This window comes from Drosophila grimshawi, unplaced genomic scaffold (genome assembly GCF_018153295.1).
Source record: "Drosophila grimshawi isolate 15287-2541.00 unplaced genomic scaffold, ASM1815329v1 contig_1367, whole genome shotgun sequence".
NCBI lineage: Eukaryota > Metazoa > Arthropoda > Insecta > Diptera > Drosophilidae > Drosophila > Drosophila grimshawi.
This window is the reverse complement of record NW_025062889.1, coordinates 2,721,488-2,748,936: the sequence shown is the minus strand read 5'-3', so window position 1 is coordinate 2,748,936 and position 27,449 is coordinate 2,721,488. Positions and strand designations below refer to the sequence as shown.

Sequence of the window (27,449 nt, the reverse complement as noted above, 5' to 3'; positions counted from 1 at the left end):
TTCTTTCATTAAAAGCACAAATTTTCACATTAAAAATGCTCATAAAATTGCACTTTAATTTTTCTGTTCGCTTGTCGCCCATTCGCCTTTTTGCTTAATGCGAGCAAAATTTAATTTCAAATCGTCGTGCAGGTTAATAATTTCAATTTGACCTCTTTGGGTATGCTTGGAGTGTTTGCTTTTGTTTATTTATTTTTTTTTAACTTTTAGTAGTCACTTGTACCTCCACTAAAATCTCGTGCAAGTCGGCGGCAAACTGAAAACTGGCAACGCTGCAAGCGCCTGCAAATTGGCAACACTGCATTTTGTAGCATCAGACTTTTTGACAGCATTCAACGCAACAAATTGGCAATACATTTTTGCCAATTGGCAACTGAAGTGCAAAATGCGTTGCGTGTGCTGCCAATTTGCATTGCTTGACACTTTTTCCTTGAATGCATTTTATTCATATGTATTTTCTTTTTTTTCTTAAAGGTTAAAATCTGATATAAGCCCCGTTTAAGCCCCTGTCGCTCACACTTTTAATTCATAACACTTCTTTTTTTTTGCTTTCTTTGCAGACATAACCAATGGGTGAATTATATTAATAAGCAGAGAATGCAGTCGCTCCGCAACTGGAATTGATAGCAAATAGAAAGCAGCAACAAAGCGCTCTCTCTCGCCCACTTGCAAGCTATATATATATCTATATATTCATCTAACGGTACTCCCGCTAGAGAGAGAGAGAGATAGAGATAAACTTAGTGAGAGATCAAACATCAATATCAACAAGATGCAGGTACCCGAGCATATTGTCTCTCTCTATATAGCCACCTGTGGCCAGAATGGGCCCGGCCTTGGCTCCGATGAGAAGGAAATCATTCTGCTGGTCTACGTTCTGCTCGAAGTTGCAACGGGACAGGTGAGTTATGAGCCTACAAATAAGTAACTGAAGTTGCCACACGGGCGACCACACACGCTAAGAAAGCGGCAAAGGTTGTGGAAGGGAGAGCGGGGAGTTGGGATAGATCATAAGCTCCGCCTACTGAGTGACGCCATTTTGTTCAAACGTTTGCGCTGTCTGCGCTTAATTAATTACACACACAGAGACACATAAGCACACAGATACACACACATATACACATCCATATAGTGTGGTTGTTGTATAAGCTGCACTTTCAACTGTGCGGCGTTGATTATGCTACAACAATAACGATAACAACAACAAGCTCGACTTTGATTCGTTTAAAATTAAACAAGTGCTTTGTAGACGCTGCCGGACATGAAAATACCCTATAATAAGGCATAAACAATTGTCAACTTCAAGCATTTGCTGCTTATTTTGTTTGTCAATAGGCATAAAACACAATAACTGATTAGCATTAACATTAATTAATTATTCAAAAATAAGCTGTGTGCCAAGTTAATATATTTGACTGACAAAAGAAAAGAGGAGTATGCAAAGCTTGAGTTGGTTAATGATTGCCAATGCTTGGCTTTTCATTGGTCTTTCAATAAATGGCGAAAGTGGAGAGGGGACAGCGGGGGGTTGGCCAGCGGTCAAAAGGGAGGCGTGCACCTTTATCCGGTGACTATCTAAATAAAAGTTGAGCCCATACTGTTTAGTATTTGCATATTTTTAGTTTGCCAAGCGATTGACACTAATTGTTTGAAAATGACTTTAGCGTCGTCGTATATGCAAGTAAGTATGTATGTCTAAATGGTATTGCGAAATCCCTTCAAATATGTGTTTTGATATAAGTATAAAGACTTATATATAGACACGTGTGTTTACTTTTCTAAAAGCTAAAATTTTCCAAGTAATCCTCAGCTTGAAGTTATCTTATTTGTAATGACGTACGGATTTTTTTAAATACGCAAAAGTTTTTTAAGTGGAGCTGTTTGGAAATATTTTTAGAATGTTTGCTTAGAATTCCTGCATAAACTCTACTTGTTTCTAGCTATTTTTCATTGACTTTCTACTAGTTTTTCTTATTTTATCATATCACATTGAGCATTTGCTTATGCAAAAGCAACGTATTTCCAATAAGTATATGTTATAAGTGCGATTACAGTAATAATTGTCAAATTGCTTTGCACAAACCGTTTTATAATTGATTATTCATGTTTGCCAATCAAAGCATTATTATTTTTACGAGCGGCTTATTTCCCTATTTACGTTTGAGAAGGCAAATTCTATAAATACTCAAATTACAAGTTTCCAATTTATGAGTTTTGAGTTTTAGACTTTTATTAGCTATATAAACGACAAATTGTTTATTGAACAAAGCCTTACATAAATCATACATAAAGTTTTTCAAACTCTATATACTCATAAAATTTTCGCAATAATCTTAATAACTATTCAAATGAGATATAAGAAAAAGGTAAGGCTTTATAATCAATTCACGTGTTTTTCTTAAGCTCGACAGCTTTAACTTTGTCATTTGCACAATATTTTTCCAATGATTTTCCATTTGACAATTTGCAACGTTTATTTTATATTTCTATTTGCATGCAAAAAACAATCCAAGTCGAAGTCTCAGTTTGAGTTTGAGTGTTGGTATATTATTGCATGTATATTGTCTGGGCAATAATTTCAATATACGCAATATTATTTGCCAACTGCTTGACAAAAATTTTGTTGCCTTGTTAAGCGTTGCGTTGTCTCTTTGCCCTCCCCCACCTCCCTCTGTATACACCACTCTGGGGGATCTGTATACAGTTTGGGAGCTGCGTGTTTGGCTCATCGTTACGTTGATCCCGTGCCGAGTCTTAAACGAGTCTATATATCTCAATATATACACGACTTTATTTGACTCTCTATATGCAGCTGCTTGTTATTGCCAGACGAAGAAAATCACGAGGCATTATATACATGCATATATATGTATTTAGAAGTCATATTAACAAGCATTTAAGCTAATGTGTGCCTGCCTGACAGATCTTTGAGTTCTATGTTGAATTTCGCACGCAGCACCATTTTTAGTTTTTAGTTTTGAGTGCATCTCTATTCTCGATGTAGGTTATGACATTAAGTGCTTTTTAATGGATCGAGACTCTCAGGGCTCTCAGGGTCTCGCATACACACAGCGGGAGGGAGTCAGAGTCGTCAGGGTCTTTTGGGATTGGATTGTTCCATGATTATAAGCCATGCTTTGGCCAAATAGTGATTAATTTTCTAAATGGTAGTAGCTGGGCAAAGCGAATTCAAATTTAAATTTCTGTTTAACTTTCGCAAAATCATAAGGTTTCAACCATATTTGGCACTACATCCGTTATTATGTTAATCTCGTCGGTGAGTCCCCGTCAATGTGTTGGGAAAGCAGCTCGACAGAAACAGACAGAGTTCATTAGATTTCATTAAAATGCTTTGGTTTTTGGCTTTTAGACCATGTCGACAGGTTCGCATGGGTCAAACAAGTTTGAGGGCCTTTTCATCGCTGTGCTGGCTGTGGCTTTCGAAATTGATCATCTTTAAGCCTGGCTGGCAGGTGTTTTTTGGGATTTTTTTGTTTTTGTTTTTTTTTTGTCGGAGTTTATCATCCTAAACTCAACGCGTATGCAATAGCAACCCCATTATATAAGTGTTTGCAAAATTTTTAAACATATCATATATTTAATATATATATATATTTTTGTATGTATTTTTTGTCATTTTTTTTTTTTTTTTGCAAAAGCAATCGACTTATGTGAACTTTTTTTCGAGTTTTGTGTAGCATAATATGTCGGGTCAATTAAAATTTATGGCTGATAAGCAGAAGAAAGTTGTCTGAGCATCGAAACAGCTAGGAAAGAATGCTAATAAACTTTCCATAAACATGTCTGTCGTATTGTTTTTCACAAAAAAAAAAATAATTAATTCAAGTATAAATATATATATATATATATATATATATATATATATAAATGTATTCTTGAGGACTGAACTTAATTGCCATTCAAAAGCCCATTTATCATTTGTGTAATTTGTAGCCCTTTAACGGTTTAAATCTTTGAACAAAAATCCACTCATGCAAAAAGTGGAATTTTGTTTTATTATGTTCGACCTGTGAATATCCATTATGGAATGAGAATGTATTTAGATAATTTATGGAATTTTCTGCAGTTTTTAGGACAGTTGAAATTGTCTGAATTGATGTAGGACCTATTGAAATATGTGAGTAACAAATATTATGGTTCAAAATTAAGAAATTACATTTTTTATTTGGTTTTTAAAAATTTAGAAAAAAGGATATCACTTTTTCTTAGTTTAATATATCAATTTACTGCTATTATGCTGAAATAACAAATTTAAATACTCAAAAAATCCATGAATTAATGTAGATGGATTGTGGAATAGTTAATAAATAATTGAACATTATTTATAGATTCACCTGTTGAATCTTGTGCAGATAAAAATCTTTATTTCAGTCCATAGATTATTTTCACACAACTCAATTTATTTTTTGATAAGTACAGGGTATTGTTGAAAGCACTGAGTCGCAACGGCACCGTCATCGTCATCAAAACGGCGCTTAACTGGCCACCGAGTTTTAGTTTTAATTTTAATGAGTTATGAAATAGCTATAAAGTGTAAAGAATTGCTGACCATAACTGAAACACTTTCAAATTGCAACAGTAACACACACACACAAACACACTCACACACATACACACACAGAACACACACCGAGTCGAGTGTGCGAGTGTTTAGTGGCTGGAAAAGAGTTGTTTGTGTTTCATTTTGCTTAGCTGCTGACGCATAGCCAATGCCCAAAAACTTTGGATATATAATAATTGGGCTTTGTGTCTGTCTATCTGTCTGCCCGTCTGTTCGTCTGCCCATCTGTCTGTCTGTGTGTCTATTTGTCTATCTGGCATTGACATGACTATTTTTAATATATAATTTCTAGATTTCGATTGCAATTAAACTGCCAAATGGAGCGCAAACCCCACTTTTTTTGGCAGCACATTCGATGATTAGAATTCAAATTTCGTTGTACTATTATATACGTAATTACTATATATCTCTATCTGTACACAATCGTTGCGACTTCCTTATCGCATTCATAAGCTACTAAAATGATGAGTCCACATGAAAGTGCAGAAACTTTGATTAATTTATTTATAACGGGGCAACCATGAACTAATTGTAATGCTGACCCAATGATTTATAAGGTTTTTATTTGTCAGTCTTATTTGTCAATCTTATTGTGGTTGCATGGCATTTCTTTTATTTGACAGTCTTGCACACTTCCGTACAGGGAAATCTTAAATACAGTTTGTCCATAGTCCATTCTTTATCAGATTGAATAGTAAATAAAGTGATTTCTTTCCTAACGGCTTATACTATTATTTATTATATATTCTTAGTCTATTCACCTAATTAATTAATTCACTATAATCTGGTCAATATTTCAGCACAACATAATCAGATTTCTTTCTCTCCTATCTTTAAATATCTTCTCTATTAGCTATTCTTGGTGGAGAAGACTTAACTTTCTTCAAGTATCGTCTCTACAATTTAATTTAATTATCTTCTCTATAAACTATCATTATTGGAGAAAACTGTTACCAATTTTTAAGTATTTTCTATCTAAAATGGAAATCTTTCCTGGGAAAGGTGTCTTAGCTTTCCTCAAGTATCTTTTCTATATTCCATCGTTGCTGTAGAAAATTCTTACCATCAACTCTATAATCAAAATTAGCTGTAAGAAAGTCGTAACTATCTTCAAGTTTCCTTTTTTAAATATATCTTAAAGAAAAGTCATAGTTATATTAAGTATCTCTTTTACTTATTATTTCTTCACCTATATTCGAATTTCTTTCCTGCTATAAAAAAGTCTTACCAATCTTCAAGTATCTTCTCTAATATTCATTTAATCTACAATGAACTGTTAGTTATTTCGAAACCACATTCACGCTACCTAAACTAGTAACTTTTTGAAATATTCCTAAACTATCCAGCCACCAGTTCAGTCAATAGTTTATTATGCTGTAAATCAACATAATAATAATCTCCCAATTTCTTCTTTTTTTTTTGTATGCATTATCAACGCGATTTTGTACTTCCCCGCAATAAGCTATTCTGTATTTATTAAAATATTCTTGAAATATTTATATTTTATCTGCTTAGTTTTATTAGTTAATAGACATTTAACTATTTCCAGCAATTTATTTATTTTTAGAAGGTAAATTGCTTTAGGGTGAGATCATGTAGAAATTCATACTCAGCTCGTCTTTGACTTTGGTGTCATTAGTTAAATTTGCTTAAATTGTTGTCCAATTTACTGAACCCGTTTTGGACAGATATATTGACAGCTCCAAATTGTTTGCTTTCTAAGGAAAAGTGTAAAAGCCAAATCCATAAAAATCTGTCAAGAGTTTCCTTTTTCCTTCCGCATAAATACAAAAATAAATCTGGCCCACTCTCTCGCTCTCTCTCAATATCTTTCTTTTTTAGCCAGTTAATAAGCCAAGTGTTATAGATTTCTTGCAACAGCAAAATTGCTTTGAATTGACAGATAGACAACACACACGTACTGCAACAATAATTGGCTTGTTAATTACAGGCCAGTTATGAATCGTATGCCAACAATTATAGTTAATTAACATTTTTGTTTGTGTGTGTGTGTGTGTGTGTAGTTGAAACAACAAAGAGAGCAACTTTTGTGCTTAAATCGTAAGTCTTGGCTTAAGCTAAGTTTAATCTAAAGGCGACTTCTAGGCCAGGTCAAGACATCTGCATTGACATTCAGTGAATTTCATTGAGTTTTCACTTGGACGCAGCCGGAGGTGAGGGGTGTGTCTGAGTATTTATGTGTGTCTGTGGGGTTCTTGGCAAACACAGAACTGGCTCGCCTGGCACGTTTTCATTGATCTAGAAACGCGGCTTTTTTAACTAGCGATTTAGTCTATTAGCCGCTGGTATTCCGGTTTTTTATTATTATTTCAATGGGTCAATACGACGTGCTATAAATTTTCCATGATAGTGAATGTTTTTTTAATTTACGGCGGACGACAGAATGTCTTCGCTCTCTCTATCTCTCTCTCCCTCGTTCTGTCCCTCTAATTCTGTCTCGCTCGGTTTGGCATTATGGATGATTTTGTTTTTGGGTCGTTGCGCATAATTAGCACATGGCTTGACCCCCAGCTCCTAGCCCCGACTCTCTGCCTCTATGTACTTGTGTGTGTATCTGTGTGTGCTTATGTGTGTGTGTGTGTGTCGAGAGAGTGTGAAGAAATTTTGTTGTTTCTTTCCTTTCATTCGGAAATTCTGTTTTTTCTTTTTGTTTTCTGTTGAATTTAACATCAGGCGTCTCATAAATATTTCATACAGTATTTGCTTGCGGAATCCGTGTGTATATTGCCCATTAGTCCGTATAGTCGGTCGGCAATGCATTGTCGTCTGGTTATATATATTCAAAAGCTATGCAAATCGATGGCATCAGAAGTCAGAAATCAGTAATTCGAAATTCCAAAAACAGTTTACTACATGTTTAGTTTTTGCTTCTTGTTTTTTTTTTTTGTTTTGCCCCTCATATATATGTATGTATTTTGCATACCAGACCCGAGTGCTACCTGCAGTCGATATTCTCCATTTCTAATTTCCAATTGTCAGAGTTGCCCCGATACACAATTCCCGATTCTCAATTCCAATTCCGATCACACAAATATCCGCTGACGCAAGCACTATAGCGCCCCCCATAGGCTTCGAAGCAATGTGGAGCGGCGTCCAGTTCCAATAATATATGCAAAACAATTGCTCAGTTGCTCTTGCACCTTGATTATAATGCGTGAATCAATCTTGGCGAGAGTGTCGACAGTTTCACTATCTACAGATAATTTTTGCAACTGATATTCATGTTTCTTGATTGTTTATTTTTAGTTTTTATGATGCGAAAATATCAACCACTCCCCCCACTTCAATAACTCGCGCTTATCTCGCTTAAGTGGGCAGCATTTTTGACAGACCATATTTCTCGGACTTTCTCTCTTATTTTTTTTGATTCACTTGCAAAAAGTTTGACAGCTGTGTCACTAAGTCTCAACTCCCATTAAAAATTCCCTAGTCTTATATTTTAAGAATCTACCTTTGCACATTTTAATGAAATTTTTCTTTCTTTCGCTTAGATCATTGGCACCAAACAAATACTCGTACGCCCCGATGGCTATTTTATTAAGGATCGCACCATATCCAGCTCATCGGACAACTCGAATGCTACAAATAACACAGCCTGCTCGCCACCATTGGCCATTGGTTATATTGGTGATAATAGCTCAAATCAAAACAATAACAACAACAGCACCAACAATAGCAGCAGCATCAGCAACAGCAACAACAATACAACGAATAACATCACAAATGCGAGCAGCAGCACCAGCAGCGGGAATAGCGCAACAAATGGACTCAGTCTGAGCACCTTGGAGAACAGCAGCGAACTCATTCTGCCGATTGCTGAGGCTCAAGCTGCTGGCAAACCCCTAACTGAGGCTATCGAGGAGGTAAGTGCGATGGAGGGAAGGGAGACAGAATTTGGGAAAGATTAGTGATAAGTGGGTGATTGATAGGCGGTAGCAGGATGATAGAATGGGGAATTCAGTAAGATAGACATAGGATAGAAAGTAGTTAGAGGACAGATAGATGGAGGTTACATAAAAGTTATAAGGAAGATAGTAAGAAAGTAGGATGAGGAATGTTTTGTTATTGGAGAGATTCATGCACGTGGACCTGTTGGATCTATCTGTTGTAGAAGGTGTATAGCGGGGGATTGAAGTGTAAAAAGGGAGAAATAGAAATGCGATAGAAATACTATAAAAATGTAATAGATCTTATCTATTAGGCAATATAGGTGGGAGGCGTACAGAATGTGATAGTATTACACCTTGCAGCCTGCTTATCTAGATTTAAGAAATAATGAGCTTCATTTAACACCTTCGGTTCGCTTATTGCGCGTGGGAGTCGCAAGAAAAAGCTTCAGATAAGATTAATCAGACAGAGAAAGAGGGAGAGAGAGATAGAGAAAGATAATACGTTTATATTTGGGTTAAAAACCATCTGATGGGAAATACAGTTAAGAGCTGAGCCTTTCTTTCGAAACTTACATAAATATTATTTATAGATAAGTCACATAAATAAAACATTAACTCATGCTGACTGGAAATACTTTTAGATGGTCCCATCATTTGACAAGTCATTGAGGATTGCATTTTGTGAGGTACACTTTGTTCCTCGGACTGCGCCACTGATTGGGAGCTGGGCTGTGGAGGTTTGTGCTCTGTGCTAAAAGTGTTCGACTTTTCAATCTTATCACATACACATTCTGATAAGCAAAAGTTGTGCGCTACTAGAGCATTTGAGCACCGCACCTCCTCCCTCGATTTGTTACGGGAAATGTAAACGCTAGATAGGGAGTAAATAATTGTAGAGACGGACAACTTGTTGATGTTTCAGATAGAGGTACTGGAAGATCGAGAAAGAGTAATGTAAACTTGGGAGCGTTACCTATTTAAAAATGGTAGAGGTGCAGTCTGTGTGACAAGTTTCTCGTCAAAACATAAATATAGATAGAGATAGCTATCAAAATCTCACAAATGCCTTCAACAAATATCTATTAAAAATAAAACTTTTAGCGGATTTACAAATATATAAAAACTAGCGACTATAGAATTTATTTAGTAAAGGGTATTTATTGTTCGACACGAGCCAAACTTTATTATTGTTCAGTTTCTTTGATAGTCGACTGAGTAAATGGAAGTTTGAGGGAATGTTTTCTGCCACATAAGTGTTAGTTGCTGTTGCACGTGGTATTCAATTTATTAAAACAAATAAATATTGATGGCGTGACCTCCATTTGAGTCGCCTTAATGAACTTGGCAAGTGGCAATCTGTAGAAATGGGTGCCTAACTAACTTGGATAATTAAGATATTGCTTGTACTCTGCACCTTACGGAGAAATAATCTGCTTCACAGACTGTGTCGTCGGCTATGCCAATTAGATGTCAGATTATATATTTACACATGTAGACATATATATATATATATATTATTTAGTTAGTAATATGTAGAAGTGCATCTTTTACAGAGATCTGTAAGCGACACGTGATGTAATGTACAAGAGAGAAGAGAAGAGAGAGAGGGAGAGAGTCTGCCTGGCTAGCATACTAATTGGCTTGGTCAAAACGCATTTGGCTAGCAAATATTTACGAGTTGGGGGTCTGGAGGAGTAAACTTTTTCAGAAAAAACCATTCACAGAAATGTTTAAAGCGGCTAGTGCAACAGAAAGCTATCTGATATGTTTACTCACGATGACTTTGCTAAAAACTGAAGCTAGTGTTGTTGTTGTTGGTGGCTCGGTTTATTGCACTTAATTGACAATAATTGCGGCAAGAACAACAACGAGAACAAACAACACTAGACGGGTTTATACAAATTGTAAATTTGTAACCTAGAAATGTTTGCACTAAGAATTTGCATTCAGCCAAATAATCCCCACAAACCTTTCGTTAATACTTAAATAATTAAACCGTTGAACTTTGCTATTTGTTAAGTTTTATCGGCGTCATCTGGTATATTAAATGCATATCATATCTATATTTAATTCTGACTTTTAACAATGCAATTAAATCTAATTGACTAACTGTTTGCAGCTGCCTCCGAATGCGAAAGGTTTATTTTTTCAGTTATTTGTTCTGACGTATTTAAATGTCATATTAGCATTTTGAAAATTGTATAAGTTGGAAAACTTTTCCAGGGCCATAGCTATTTCAAAACTAATACGATTCGGGAGCTTTTTGATAGTGGCTTGACCCAAAAGTTAAGACTACATTTAAATTTGAAAAAATAATCTTCTGTCAAAATGAATGATAAATTACTAGTCTGGAGACGGGTCAAAAGTCTTGATTCAAATTCCAACTTTTTTTTTATCATTATTGCATCACTAAATAATTAATTAATAGTTAATAATATGTGTGAATGTTTCGCTTACAGTTCGAAGCCTATTTACGCTCTCTATCGCTCAATGATACGGAGATCAAATTGATCACCGATGGGCAGCTGCCGCTGCGTCAATGCCTGCATCGGGAGGCCTGCGCCAAGGACGTTGAGCTGCCCGCCTATTACAATAGATTCAGTGATCTGCGTAAGGAGTTTCAGCGTTACAAATCGGGTGATTTATCCCGTGCCCTCGTTCCGGTCAAGGACATCAAGAAGATGCTGCAGTCCCCCGTGCTGCCCATGCCACAGTCCATTGCTGAAATGCTTAAAGGTTAGTGCTGAGATTTTGTATTTTGTGTATGATAACAATTCTAATGTGTGATGATATTTACTCTTTGCAGAGCTCAATGCAACGTCTGTGGAAGATAATGACTTCTATATACGCGAATCTCGCGATATGGTCACTGTGATTCAAACATTGCTTCAAGCGGGTGAGTTTGTGCAGTGAAAAGCTTTATTATGGTCTAAAGACTAATGAGCAAACATTTCTATATATTTGTAGGACATAAATTTGAAACAAATGAACTCGTTAACCTAGTACTGGAACCTGGTATTTGGTAAGCAAAGAATGCCCAAGATATTTATTAAGGAACTGATGTAGAAATTGTGTTGATTTGGAATGGATTACAGAGTGTATTCGAGATGTGAGATCGCGAAAAATAGCTTTATGCGTGTTGAGAATGGTTTTTAAAGAGGTTATCTCAATAATCATTGTTTTCCTGGACTTGAGATAAGCAGTGTTGGATACATGTAGATTCTGTAAGCAATATTTAGAGCAACAGCTTCATATTTGATTTTTAAATGTATCGCTCTCAGGCGATTAAAAAAAACTAAGAGAATCCAAAAGAGATAACGTTTACAAGCAACATGAAATGACTCCATAGGTACTCAAAATATATATGAAATAGAAGAAGAATTAGCTTAGAAGAAGAATGAGTTTAGTAGATTGATTAGAAGAAGTCCCTAGCTTTTCTTAAGCTAGTTAGAATAATTTTATAAAAGTGTTTTGCTAAATGCGAATCCAGAATTAACTTAAATGCATAACTAGAAATTAGATTAAAAAGCTGTAGCTGGTGGAAGAAATCCAATCGAATGACTCAGTACTAATTAAACAATGTGAAATCAAGTGATTAACCCATCTGTTGTATAATCTGATAAGCGGCGTCCTTGCCGAGATCTGCACTGTGTCAGTTCTTGACAATACTGAACTGCGTACCTGCCTTCGTTTTGAGTTGCCAAGCATTGTACTCAACGCTCTCGAAACGCTAACCGCATGCATAGTCTGAGTAGAACTCAAGTCTTCGGTCTCAAAAACTGAGAGACTCTTCGAATCGTAATAAATTCAGCGCTGCACTGTTCCAGTTTCTGTGTGTTAAGGTTCGCCAAGTCTTTTCAGCCAAAAGTCACTCAAAAATATGAGAAAAAAGTGAAATACAAAACAAAAAACCATTAAACAAAAATTACTCAGAAAAATACACAGATACTAACCGACAGACTGACAGACTAACAGACTGGCTGACTGTAAGCTATGCGGCGCGACAAATCGTGGATTGGATCGCGGCTCGTCGTTTTGTCGTTTGTCGCCCAGCAGTCAACGATTGGATCGCCATGCGATAAGAACTGTGTGGAACTCTGCTCGCACATCTTGAGTTGAACGGAAATTGGAAACGCATCGAATTCTGAATTGTTCATGAATTGTGACTATTGTTATCGCTAGAGAAATATATATATATATATTTATATATAAATATATATTTACAAAAATAAAAAATACCTTTGTCTGGCTTAGACATATAAGTGTGCTATTTTTGTTATTGCATGGAGCTGAAGTTTGCAGACCCAGAAACCTATTAAAAATAATTCAATTAGTCGCCAGGTAAAATGCAAATCAGTGCAAAACATTCATGAATATTCCACAGATAAACAATATATGATTATTTTTTTTCGCTATCGTTGGCTTTCTTTTGATTATTCATGTTTTTATTTGTTTTCGTTTTGACTGTCTGACTCTGTTTTCTCTGCTTCGGTTTGTGTGAGTTTTTTGGTTCTGTATATGCTTGAGAGCTATGTGAAAAGTCAGCAAAAAATGTTTATGGTCTTGAAAATTGAAACGTGACTTGAGCCAACTACGCTAAAACCAAAAAAAAATAAAAAAATAATACAAAAACTACACATGTCAAGTCTAGCCTGTTGCATAAGCAGATCGTAGCGCTAGATTCTAGACTATGTAGAGTATATAATATATCGTATATATTTATGCATTTGCCCCATATCTGTTTACCTTCTGCGAACTGAAACTTAAATTGAAAACTGCACCTAACTTTTTCACTGGAACACCATTTATTTGAGTATTTGTTTAATTTTTCTTACAGTTCAATTGACGACGAGGTGGACGGCAATTGCATTGTTCGTGCCCGTGGTTTGCCCTGGCAGAGCAGCGATCAGGATATTGCCAAATTCTTTCGCGGACTCAACGTAGCCAAGTAAGTGGTAAATTGCATTGAAAGACAGAAAGATTAAATACCTTAGCAGATATACATGGCAGAATGTGAACTTAAGTACAAGATTGAAGATCTTAGAACTTGCTTTTAAGTATATGAATTTATAGTAAGCAGATATATTATTTAACATCATCGAATCGATCTTAAAAGATTGTTTTGCCTGCAAAAAAATGTCATATGTAAATCATGATATTATTCAAGAAATACTTAGGACGCTGTACGCAGCTTAAATGTAATCACTAAGGTATTCCAAGCAAATGCATGTACTCTCTGCAAGAGTATCAAGAAATAGACGAACGTAACCCATTGATAAGATGCGCCTCCGCTTATCGAAGTTCAGCGGGTCAGCGGCAGAGATTGCCACAAAGAGAGAGTGAGAGAGAGAGAGCAAAAATATATATGTATATATATAATATCTGTGTATTATATGCCTGGCTTTTCTTTTTCAATATTTAAATTCTTTGTTGCTGCATTCTCTTTTCTCCCCTCCCCCGCACATTTTCTCGGTTCCTTCCCCTCCCCCGCTCCATACTTTGTAGAGGCGGCGTTGCTCTGTGTTTATCGCCGCTGGGCCGGCGCAACGGTGAGGCATTGATACGCTTTGTTTCCCAGGAGCATCGCGACATGGCCCTTAAACGCCACAAACATCACATTGGCTCACGGTACATTGAAGTGTATCGCGCCTCTGGCGAGGATTTCCTGGCCATTGCCGGCGGCGCTTCGAATGAGGCGCAGGCCTTCCTCTCCAAGGGAGCCCAGGTGATAATACGCATGCGTGGACTGCCCTATGATTGCACACCAAAGCAAGTGGTAAGTATGTTTGATGATGACCTGAAACGAATACCTTTCTCAAACGATTCCAATCTTCTGCCCAGCTGGAATTCTTTACCACCGGCGAGTCACCCTGTCATGTGCTCGATGGCAATGAGGGTGTTCTGTTTGTGAAGAAACCGGATGGTCGAGCCACCGGCGATGCCTTCGTACTGTTTGCCAATGAATGCGATTCATCCAAGGCGCTGGGTCGCCATCGTGAATCGATTGGACAGCGATACATTGAGCTCTTTAGATCGACGACGGCGGAGGTACAGCAGGTGCTGAATCGTTCGATGGATCCGAAGACGTACGAATCGAATAATCACAGCCAGCCGCCGTTGATAGCACAGTTGCCCACCATGCAGTTGCCGTTGCTGCCGCAGGTGGGTGCCGCCGCTGGTGGCCACGCCCTCAACCCGCTGTCAGCTAACGCTAGCCACGCTAACCTGTGCCCCCAACTTCCCCATGCCCCACAGCACCTCATCACCTCGGGCACCACCAAGAACTGCATACGATTGCGCGGCCTTCCCTACGAGGCCATGGTGGAGCACATCCTTCATTTTCTGGACGACTTTGCCAAGCACATCATCTACCAGGGCGTCCATATGGTCATCAATGCGCAGGTGAGCAGATGAACATCTTCGATTCACTCAAAGAAAAGAATCGACCTGATAAATTGAACATTTTTCTTATTTGCTGTATCTCTTAGAGATATTTTGTATTATGTTGAAATGCATTTCTAAAAATACTAAAAATGTAACCTGAAACTATGGGAAGAAAAACCTTAGTTTTTAGAAATATATTTTATGTATAAAGTAATGCAGTTATACTTTACTACTATCTACAATTCGATTTTTTTCCGAGTGTACTTCACTTATATACACGAACCCTTGCCTAATCCTTATGTGTATACATATCTTTCAGGGCCAGCCCAGCGGGGAGGCCTTCATCCAAATGGACTTGGAGGAGTCGGCTCGACTGTGTGCGCAACGCAAGCACAATCAGTTTATGGTCTTTGGCAAGAAGTTCCGTTACATCGAGGTGTTCCAGTGCTCCGGCGACGATATGAATCATGTGTTGAACGGCGGCCTTGCCTCACCCGTTGCCACCGCTGCCCCACATCCGGGCCATGCGCATTTGGCTGCTGCTGCTGCCGCTGCTGTTGCTGCCGCCGCTGCTGCTGCTGCGGCTGGCAAACAGCCATCGCTGCTGTCACCGGGTATGTTAGCACAACCGCCGCCGCCACCCAATGGCGCACCAGCCATTAGCTCACACACACACACACACGCACACTCGCTCAACTCACTCAACTCGCTCAACACACACAACGCACAACACTCCTCGCACACACTTGCACACTCGCCACACACGCATGCGCACACACCATATGCCGCGGCAGCTGCTGCTGCTGCCGCAGCTGCTGCTCATCATGCACTGCAAACATCACCAGTTGCTGCTGCCTCACTTGCTCCCCTCACGGCGGGCACGCCCAGTGGCTTGGCTGGCTATATGGCTGCCACACCCACTGCCACAATGTCCACACACTCGTCAACGCTCGGTTCACTGTCGAGCACTGGGCTCTCGCACGCCGGGTATCCGTACAATTTGCAGCTTTCACAAGCGGCGGGCTCTCATCCTGCCGTCGGCTCATCCAATCCGGCGCTGCTCGCCCAGCAGCAGGCCCAGTTTATTGCCCAGCAGAATTTGTTGGCTCGCCAGCAGGCGGCTGCTGCTGTGGCCGTTGAGCAGCAGCAGCAGCAGCAGCAACAACAGCAGCTGTATGCAAATGCTGCCATGTTGCAACAGCATCAACTGTATATGCAACATCCGGGCGCTGCTGCTGCCGCCGCTGCTGCGGCTGCAATGGGCGGTCAGCCGCAATTTGTGTTCATGCAGCGACCCTACCTGCAGCCCTTTCAACTCGGCTATATGCCAGCCACCGCGGGTGGATATCAGTTTGCGGGCGCTGGCACAGCCGGTGCGGGGGTATCGGGTAGCGCTGGGAGTGCAGCAAGTGCCGCAAATGCGGCAAATAATGCCGCACTTCTTCAATCGCACTCCATGAAGCGCTCCTATGAGAATGCCTTCCAGCAGGATCCGACGGGCGCAGCAGCTGCCGCGAATGCAGCCAGTGCTGCCAAACGGGCTTTGACTCGAGCGCCAAGTAGCGTCTATTCCTACTACAATCCAGGTATTTAGTAGGTCTAAATATTCATTCAAATGAATCAATCATAATTGGGTGATTGATTGAGTTTAGGTAGTTGGCGGACTACTTTGAAGCGTATTTCATTCCAAGACTTTGTAGACATTTAATGAATCTTTGCTTATCACGAATCATGATTGATTGATAGTTACGCTACTTATTTGTGATTGACATCTTAAAGTAAAATACCATTTTTTCTTTCCGAAGAGTATTTTTTTTTATCAATCACGATTGACTGCATCTTTAATTTTGAGCATTTAGCAGTCTTTTATATTGACTCAATCATGATGACTGATAGATTCTTTAAATAATCGAAACTCCGAAACTTCAAACCCATTCCAAGGCTTTTAATCCAAGCAATCAATCATAATTGATTGATGCACTCCTTAAATGAAACTCCGGCTAACGTTTGCAATGCACAATGAGTGGTAAGTGGATAAATACCCCATATCATTCATACCATCGCTCAACTTTGGCAATACTCACACACATACACACACACACACCACACAAATACCAGACATATTTTGTTAGCGCTTAAAATAGTCTTTTTAATTGTAAATTTTTGATAGTGAAATTTTTTGTAGTCGTAAGTCTCTTTTAAAAAAGAATTCAAGCAAAAAAGTAAACGAAAATACTTTTAAGCTACTTTTGTCTAAGGTCTAAGCATTACTTACATATTATACCCGGCACACTCACACACCTATCGCACACTCACACTCACGCACACTCTACCCATACACACACACACACAAACGGGGAAGCTAACAAATGTGAAAAAAAAGAAACGTCCAAATTTTTGTTAACTAAAAAGGCAGCTGATTCAAAACTATTTAATAATTAACTCTACTATGTGTATTGTGTATGTTGCTTGTGTGTGTGTGGCAAGTGTGTGTGTGGCAAGAGTGTGTGTGTGCGTGTGTGTGTGTGCGTGTGTGTGTTTGTGTGTGTCTGTGTGTGTGTGTGTGATTGAGTGTGTGTTATACGCTACTTCAACAACAGAGGCTAATGTCCTTCAGACAGCGAGCGTTGTCCACATCTACGTTCATGTGTGTGACTGTGTGTGTGTGAGTGTGTCTCATGTCCATCAAGTGCAATCTATAAACTAATATTTAAGCATAGGTACACACACACACACGCACACCCTGTACACCCACTATACACACACAAATGCTCACTGCCTGAAAGGCGTCAGGTGTTGGCTCATGCGTGGAAAGAGAAATCGAAAACTTATATTTTTTAAAGCTAAATTAAACTGTGTGCAGCAAATCAAGAAACCCCATTCCCCGAAAATTAGACTAGAATAATACGTATTCATACGTATATATACATACATACATACATACCATACATATATATAATAATATTAATAATAATAATGGCAAAATAATAGTTTTAAGACGTACAACTTGTAAAATTGGTTGGTTACACAAAAACAAACAAAAACAAAAAAAAAAACGAACATTTTGGATTAATATTTTGAAACTAAGCACTAGAAAACTTTTCCTGTGTCCACGGCTGTTTTGTGGCCGAGCATTGCGATCTATTCGAAACAAACACACGCGCACACACATTCACGCATCTATCTATGTAATATCCAGAATATATATGTAATCCTGATCCTGCTCATTATGGGTTTAATCATAGATCGCAATGCTCATCGCCGTCAGCCTCTAACAAACTCTCAACAAACAACAACTCATATATAATTTGGAACTTAAATTTGATTTTGCATATAAATATAAATCGTAAATCGTTATTTATATATATATATATATATATATATATTTATATGTATTATCTTTAGCTAATAAGTGTGCGTAACTGGTGTTAGTCGCAAATTTGGAATTTGGAATTCTGAATCTGAATTTACTTTTTGTGTGTTCTCTGTCATCACTAATTTTAGTCTGTAGTCTCCCCCTTCTCTCTCTGTCTCTCTGTCTGCCGCTCTCTGCCTATATACATATAAATATGTATAATCTTGATATCTTACGAAGGGAACGTCAAATTGCTTTCTTCATTATTTGTACGCACTAGCGCTTTAGTGTCTTACAGATCTGATCTGATAAATATATAAAAATTTGGTTATGGTTATTTTTTGGGTTTATGCTCTAAGTATATATCTTCAAAATACGATTCTCTATATTTCTAGTTTGTCTGTCTTTGTCTTTTGGGTCTATGTCTAGCTATATATGTATAGAATATATAGTTGTTTTCGAGCAGAGAGCTAAAAACATATTTCCACCGATTCTAACTCCTCTTCTGCGTCTAACAAACAGTTTTTGCGCTGCTTTTTTTTTGGTATTTCTACAAAACAAAATTGAAAAAATTATATTTGTCTATCAATTAAAAAGCATGGGAAAATTTTTCACAGCTTAGCAACTAGTTTATTTGTTTAGTTAATGTTTAAATCACATATGGCAATCGAGTGGTTTCCCCATGGGTCTTGCAATACATACATTTACAATCTATGGCTTCCATAAAAAAAAAAAATAGAAAAAAAAACAATTCATAAGCAGCCACTTATGAAACAAGTTTATTAATATTAATTAAACGTATATAAAATATTTACATTTCAATTAACTTAATTAGTTTATAGCGCACAACATAAACAAAAAACAAACATATATTTTTTGATATTTCATAATTTTTTAATGCTTAGTCTAGAGACAATCGAACTTTTTATTAAAAATTTTTTATACTTCAATAAATATATACATATCGCTCTACATACATAAATACCTATAAATAATGCTCGCTCATCCTCCCTCATTTTCTTTCCCCTCTCTTTGCGATTTTCAACTTGACTTCAACTTGAATTAAATCTCTCTTGCTCTGTGTGTGCATTTTAGTCATTTTAAAGAATCTATAATTTATCAATTTGATATTTTTAATTACATATTAAAAAAAAAAAACTACGCAAAATGTATCGATAAGAAATCTATATTTGTTGTTTATCTCATTAATCATAAATCATATCGATAACTTTTGCAGCGGTTTTTTTTTCTTCTGTTAGTTGAAATTGTGTTACCGTCTGCTCTGTCTAATCGTCCTCTCTCCATCTCTCTCCTTCTCACTCATCCGATATACACCACGTATTTGTAACTCTTGGGTATTTTGGGCTTGGGTCTAGCTTTATACGTATTTTCAGGTGCATCCTCTCTGGGCTCGGGTCTTTGTGTGGCCGCATCGGTTGAATTTTTAACGGCGTTGCGAGTTTGCACTACTTACTGATTGTTAAATTTGATTAAAATTGGAACTGTACGGTATATATATACATATATATATATATATATATATATTTTGATATATATTTAATTTGATTGTATGTGTGTGTGTGTGTGAGTGCAACTCGATAACGTCGATAAGTGGATTGTCAAGTCATAAAACGTAATACCACCTAGTGCTACTCTCTCTCTTTCTCTCTCTATAGACACACACGCATCTTGTATGTAACAAAAAACAAATAAACAAATAAACAACGTTTACGCTATCGATATGTTATCGATAACATTAATTGGTCCTCTGCTGCTTTTGTGTAAGGAACTGTGGCCCTAACTGTATTTGCATATATGTATTGTATGTATAAGTACCATATGCTATAACGATAACTCGATAATTCGATAACTCGATTCTTTACTCATACCGCCGTCGTTGTTGTCAATTGAGCCAGCTCTCTGTGTGTGTTTTGTTTGGTTTCTTTTTATATTATTTATATTATTTTTTACCTTTTTGAAGGCTGGTTGGTGCTTGGATTAAAAAAAAAACAAGAACGGGATAAAACATGTTTTTAAGTTTACTATGTGCGCAAAAAATGTATTCATATTCTCTGGGTAAAGTGGTAAATATATATCTATATATATATGCATACATATACTGATATTACATACATATATATCTTCAATATTAAATTTACCAATTATTATAATACATGTCTCCTCTACCATAAATATTTTGCAAATGTCTAAACGGTGAGTGTTTTTGAATACGATTATACTTAACTTCACTTGAACTTCAACTAACCATCTAACTAACCCTAACAACTACAACAGCAACATTAAATAATCTTAACTCAAGTCAATGCGTCCTTTTTTATATACAACAACAACAACTACTTTTTGTGTTGCTTCAAGCAATTACCGTTAGCTTTTCTTTAAGACTAACAACAACCCATCCCGAAAAATAAAGTATACCCAAGCCATACTCACAACACTGACTACCAAAAGTTTATGATTTTTCTTAAATGACAATTTCTGCAACTTATTTAAGATTTTTGTTAATTTTGTTTTAAATTTCTCTTTTCTGCTTTCTTTAGGTGCCACTGTGCTTGGCGCCCATTTTGGTGCCCATTTTCCGGCTTATGGTGGACCGCCGCCGCCGCCACCACCTCACACACCGTTGTTGGCGACGCCGCGTGCCCATCATGGCCACGCCCATCACGCCCATCATCATCATCACCATCATCATGCGTCCGCCTTCTATCCGCCGCCGCTCGTCTACTGGCCTTATCCCAGTCCGCCCGTCTCGCCAACCACCTACTTCAGCCAGCCGGGCGCCCATTCTCCATCACAGCATCAGGCAATGGTGAGTATATATACAGTTGCGAACAAAAATATAGCAACACTCTCACAGCAAATGTTTCCAAAGGTGTCTTTATTTCATTCGTAAGAAAAATGTCGGAATGGTGCTATTATTTTTGTCACAACTGTATATATTTATTTTTTATTTAGTAATATATAAATATATGTTTATTATACATACCACAGTATCCGATGGACTTTTTTCCACCTTCACCGTTGTCGCCGCCCAATGCCGGCTTGATACTCACGCCCAACAAGAACGCCGTGCCCTTTGTGCCCAGTAAACAGCAAACAGTCAGCAGCAGCAGCAACAACAACAACAACACCAATGTCAACAACAAGCATATAGGCACGCCTACTGTACAGGCCACCACTGTAGCGCCGTCAGCAGCAACGTCGGCAGCAGCAACAACAGCAGCAGTGGTTATTGTTAACGGCAATTTGGGCGCTGCGCCTGCTCAGTCTGTGACGCCGACGCAGCCATCGCAAACCCTGCTCAGCCTGGACACAAACCACGCGACGCCCGCCTTGAAAACTGGCAGCCAGAGTGTTACGGAAAATGCCACGCCCATTGTGAGCAACTCGTGCGTGGAGCTTTATATATCCTAGATACTCCTTTCCTTTCTCACTCTATCTACCCCCTCTCTCACACGCTCGCTATTTATTGCTTGCACTCAAAAAGTAATTTTAACGAAAATGAGAAAAAAAATATTATCTTGCCAATCGAAGAAATTTGTTTGTAGTCTAGATTAGAACCCAGCTGTAGATAAGTCGCCAGCCGAGTTGCACACCGCACGGCGAATTGCTGCTGGCCAAACTTAACGAATCTCGCCTTCCCGCACAGTGAGAAATTGAAATGAATTTTTTATGTTATGAGATGTACTTAGAATCGGCTTAAAATTAATGCTTAAGTAGACGCCCCAGTGCGAAAAGCTTTTCCATTCCAATTTATATTTATTATTTAAAATGCACATTCACAACACACACACACACTTACACACATATATTCCAAATATATATATTAGCGAATTAGCAAAAACCGACAAGAAAAAACTACAAATTTATCCCTAGTCAATAGTCAAATTATTTATATATATATATACACATATATCATATATATATTGCAATTATCTAATTTTAACTGCATGTTAAATGCCATTATGTGCAATTGTCAGTTGTCATTGCGTGGGACTTGAATTGAACTATCCCATTTGCATTTGGCAAATTAGTCAGAAAATAATAATAATAATACATAATATATATATAATATAGAGTGTATGCGTTATAATAATATTATAATGATGATTTATCCAATGTTTTGTTTAGGCTAAGCCATCAAATATTTTGTTATTTTACCTACTCGTCAATGTGAAACCAAGAAACAAATTATGTAATTACGTAATTATGTAATTGTCTATTTAAAATGCATCGACCAATCTGTTTTTACTTGTTATGCTATTTTCAGTTCGAAAACAAAACAACAAACCGATATTATCAATTGTTTACAAATATGCAATTTATTAAATAAAGCAAACACAAAATAAAAATCAATAAAAAACCAAATAGAAACTATTTCAACATTCATTTTTTTTTTTTTTGGAGAAGCATATACATACATAGGTAAAAGTGTGTGAGTCTAAGGAGTTTTCACTGATAAACGCTGATTTTGAAGCTCAACTCAGCTCGGCTCGAAGTGCAGCTCACAGAGCAGTTTAAAGTTCTTTCTACTTACACGAGTTTTTTGTAATAGAAAACGGGTATTTTTAATTAGTTGCTGATTCTGTATGGTTGTCATTTGCTTACCTTCCAGCTGATAAATGCTGTTCACAACTCTCCCGGTCTATTTCAAACTCATTTCTTATCGCTACTTCCATTTCTCATACAGACCCATACCAAATACACATTAAACATGTCATCAAGTCAACTTTGTTTGCTTTATTCAAAAACACAAATTAAAAACCAATTTACAATTGTTTATATATTAATACTTAATTAATTACTTGATAGCGCAAACGATAAGTGGCCGTCGTTAGGCTCATAAATAAACGAATACATTTTTTATCTGGTTAAACTGATTTGATAAATCGCTGACAAATGGCGTTACAAACGGACGAAAGTCCCACCGACCAGTTAAAAATAAGCACGGTCGTTGTGAACCGTCATCCGGTCGCACCGTACCATCAGACCACATTTCAAATAGATTGAACATTTTGGTTTTAGTTTTTGTTTTATCCATGCCAGTTCATTTGCTGCACCTGATGCAGCAGCAGCCACCCTTCACCTCCTCCCTCGCCGGTGTTGATGTCCGCATGATAATTTATCAATGGCTGCCGCAGCTGCTCATTCTTCTCCTTGGTGATATCAAAATTACATTAGGCATGGCGTTCTGCATCCTGCAACATTTGCGTTGACAAGTTGGTTGTGTTGGCTAGCGAAGAGAGCAAAAAATAAGAAAAAAACATTTGGTTAATGCGACAAAAATGCAGCACGGCTAAATATGTGGTGCCAGCAGGGATATGGGGAAAAGGACTAAGGATACATTTTTTTTTGGCAATTTTTATGGCCGCACTCTCGAGTAGTTGGCAGCGCACTTCCGCTAATGCAGCCGGAAATGGCAAATAAATCTCATTTGTAATCGTAAAATATATATTTTTAAGAACTTTGCACCAAAAAGCCAAAAACTGCAGCCGCCACTACAGTGAACACTCGCAAACAAACACACACACATTCAAACTCACACACAATAATAAAGATGCCCGCCAGAGTTGGGAAAACTTTTCGCGTTACCACTCGAAAGTAAGTCAATAAAAATGCAACCAAGTCAAAAAAAAATAAAAAAAATGAAAATAAAAAAAATATCGGCATATTTTGTCGAGCTTAGCGACTTAGTGACTGTCGCCAAAATGGCATTGACAGGAGGTCGGTGGACGGAGGACGGAGGACACGAGGATACTTTCCGGCTCCTGAATTGACTTGAGTTGAGTTTGAGTATTAAGCCATCGAAACTTTTATTGATTTAGCGGCTTTGCTTCCATTTTCCTTTCTTGTTTTTTTTCCTTGTCCCTCTTGTGGTTGGCCAGCAATAATATTCACTTAACGCATAAGTAAAAGCACCATGAAAACCATGAATTATTGGATAAGTGCATTAGGCTTCCTCTTTATTTTTGGCATAGGGATTATGGCAGACAATAAGTTTGCGGGGAGAGACAAAGTCAAATCTGAAATTACAGGACTCAAGCCAACTAGAGAATAGAATAGAATAGAAATCGAGCATTGAGACAAAAATTCATTGCATTTTTATAATTAATATAAAGCCAATTTGCCCGTAGCTAAATAAAGATGTTAATTAAATGTATGTTAAATGTTTTGCAGGCTTTTCAACTAATTCAATGAATCGTATTTAATAACATGGTTTTTTGTCTGCACTTAAAATAATTTTTAGGTCGATAGCTGCATAAATTTCGAAATCAGTTTGCAGCACACAAGAAGTGTGTGCTCAAAAAATAAAATTCAGGCAAAAAGAAAAAAAATAAGAAGTTGAAGCAGAAGCAGAAGTTCAAACAGCATTTCGACACCTTCACGAATTTTGACCAAATATTTGCCCTCGAGATATGCACTCCAGCGACGTGTGTGTTTGTGTGCTTAAAGGAGTTCCCCTACATGCTCCCTACTCGACTAGCTGCTAGCTGTTCCTCGTGTCTTGTTCCTTGTTGTCTGGCAGCAAAGAAAATCAATTTCAGGCACATTACGAGAGGACACAATCCGAACGGAATTTCAAGTTGATTTTATTATTTACTTGTACTTTGGATTTGTACTTGCTGCTTGCTGTGCTTGCTGCTCTGTACTTTTGTGTTTGTATTTTATATTTGTATTTGTATTTGTATTTTCTGTTTGACAGATTTAACTGAATGCTCAGCTAACACACACCCAGGGCAATTTTAAATTCACTCTGTATGTGTGTGTGTGTGTGTGAGTGTGTGGAAAATGACTGCATTGCGTCCTTTTGAGACACGTTATAAGCACAGGCTGAGCTTATCTGAGCCACTCGCCTGGCTCCCTCCTCAAATAAATCGAAATATTAAGCACTGTCTCAGCCAAATTAGTGATGGAAGATTGTCTTTCATTTAGAGCGGAGAGCGTGTCCTGATCTGCTAGCTGACACGACTGAAACACGACTTAGTTAATATTTATATCTGTAATAAAAATGAAGTCAACAGCTAAAAATATAACTAACAAGTTAGTAAAACATTCACTTGACGATGTCATTTTGCTGCTTGAGCAAATGCTACAAGCAATAGAGAGGCAGAGAAGGAGAGAGAGAGAGAGACAGTGAGAGAGTAAATAGTTTTTTATCTTGTCTCATTAGGGTGGACCAAGTTTGGAGCCAAAGTTTTTCCTTGGCTTTTTATCTGATGTTCACTAAACTACTTTAGGCAATTGATTGTCGAGTGAGTGTGTGCGAGTGTGTGTGTGTGCGAGTGTGTGTGTGTGTGAGTGTGTGTAACTGCAGAGTGTCGCTATATCTGTCTTCTTTAGCTCTCTTCCTGTCCCACTCTCTCACTATCGCCGCCTCTGTCTTGCTCTTGCTGGCGTCTGAGTTTTTGAAGTTTGTCTTCAGTTTTCTAACCATTTTTTTTTAGCCAGTCTTTTTTTTTATCGTAGCTCTTTCATTTACTTTGTGTCTAAGCATTTTATGTGTCTATGTGTATGTGTGTGTGTGTGTGTGTGTGTATTGGTGTGTGTGTGTGTTGGTGAGGCAATGAAGTGCAATTGAAGCACACTTGATGCACGTATTTTTAGATGTATGTATTGTAAATGACTGCAGTGAGCGAAAAGGGCACTTGGCCCAAAAAGGGGGCGTGGCTTTGAACGGTTTGTCGACGCGGTTCGTTAGTTTCTACACACACACACACACGCAGACAGGAACAGGAAGTATAGATGTTTGTGTGTGTGTGTGAAGCGTCTGTTTGATAAGTGGCAGCAATTTTTGTTGTTGCTGCCTCTGCTGCTTGCACTTCGTTCAGCTCTGGCATTTTTTCTTTCGTTTTGTGCCTTTAGCCTACGTCAAGCGGCTATATCCTTGCCTGATCCTTTGAGAGACAAACAAAAAACGCAAAAAAAAAAACATAGCAGCAAAAAGAAGAATCTCACTAATGAAATTGTTAATTTTTGTTGGCAAAGTCACGTACACGATGTGTTGATGACGCTCTCGAGTGTGTGCCACGCCCCCGCCCCTTGAGGCAATTTGTGAGGTGCCTCACAAAGGCTAACAGAGACTGAGCGGGTTGAGGGTGGGGGTAGTGGGTAGTGGGTAGCTGGGCCAAGTTAAAAGAATGTATTTATGTGCAACAGTTTTTACTTGTTTTATATTCTTCGAAAACGAAAAGTTTTTCGAGTGCAAAGCTCGCTGCTGTTTTCGCGTGATTTGTGCTGCAATATTTGACTACGAAAAGCAGTTATTTAGTTTATAGTCAACACACACACACACACACAATCGCACACACGTTGCACGAGTTGCCCCAAAGCCAAAGCGGAAAAAGTCGCATTGCAGCAATTTTTGTGTTACGCTTGCCAACAACTGCTGCCCGCCCCTAAGGGACGAGGCGTGTGCTTGGATTGGGGGTTGAGGATTGGGTTTTTGGGGTGGTTTTGCTGCTGGCCATTAATACCATTTACCTACATCTTGGCAGGCGCTGGCACGTAGCCCATATTCTCCCCTGCCCAACCCAACCCCCCAACTCGCCAGTATCTCCTCAATGTCTGCCAGCTTATGCCCGAGACTGTATATTACGTATACGCCAAAAGTGGCTGACTGACTATATACCCTATATATGTAAAATATAGCTGACACCCTACACCCAACACCCTACCCCATGCAGCACCCTGTTTTGTATTTTGGCTGTTGCCATTTTGCGAGAGTTTTGCATTGCATTTTATTTTACTTTATTCACATTGCTTTTTGGCTTGCTTTCTTTTGCTTAACTGTTTTCTTCTTTTTGTTGCTTTTGCATATTTATATTTGTTGGCTCTTTTATATTTATGCACAAGTGCAGAACCGTTGCAAGCAACAAAATGTCTGCGTTGCATGCAACATTTTCTTTTATATATATTTCTTCTTCTTTCTTCCTTCTTTTTTTTTTTTGTGGTTGCTTGTTGTTTGACTGCTGCTTTGTTCGCCTTTCACGTCGAGAATGAATTTGCCATTGTTGCGGTTACATACAATTTGCAAATGCAATGGAAATTCATTAGAAAACAAAACAAATTTCACATTGCATACTTTCTGGGTGCTGAAACGTGTGACAACCCTGGCCAAATGAAGTTGGTGTCAGTTGGTTTCTTTGAGGACCTCAAATGTCTGCAATGACTAAATTAAAATGTTGTTTAACCAACTGAT

At 37.9% G+C, this 27,449-nt stretch overlaps 1 protein-coding gene across 3 annotated transcripts; it reads left to right on the top strand.

Moving 5' to 3' along the window:
• Positions 1–560: 560 nt before the first annotated feature.
• Positions 561–21,752, top strand: LOC6569159 (RNA-binding protein fusilli). 3 transcript variants are annotated; one of them, XM_032741161.1, is made up of 13 exons: positions 561–901; positions 8,095–8,267; positions 8,385–8,466; positions 10,953–11,229; positions 11,300–11,389; positions 11,461–11,515; positions 13,331–13,441; positions 13,999–14,269; positions 14,335–14,655; positions 14,749–14,895; positions 15,197–15,491; positions 20,791–21,059; positions 21,242–21,752. In XM_032741161.1, the coding sequence occupies exons 1-13, from the start codon at positions 773–775 to the stop codon at positions 21,662–21,664; spliced, it is 2,643 nt and encodes an 880-aa protein (XP_032597052.1). In that variant the 5' UTR covers positions 561–772; the 3' UTR covers positions 21,665–21,752. The 3 variants fall into 3 exon arrangements, with proteins under 3 accessions (XP_032597052.1, XP_032597051.1, XP_032597050.1); XM_032741160.2 differs by lacking the exons at positions 561–901; positions 8,095–8,267; positions 8,385–8,466; positions 20,791–21,059; positions 21,242–21,752 and adding an exon at positions 19,909–20,312 and having other exon boundaries at positions 11,102–11,229; positions 14,335–14,895; XM_032741159.2 differs by lacking the exons at positions 561–901; positions 8,095–8,267; positions 8,385–8,466; ... (1 more) ...; positions 11,300–11,389; positions 11,461–11,515 and adding an exon at positions 12,760–12,834 and having other exon boundaries at positions 14,335–14,895.
• The last annotated feature ends 5,697 nt before the right edge of the window (positions 21,753–27,449 follow it).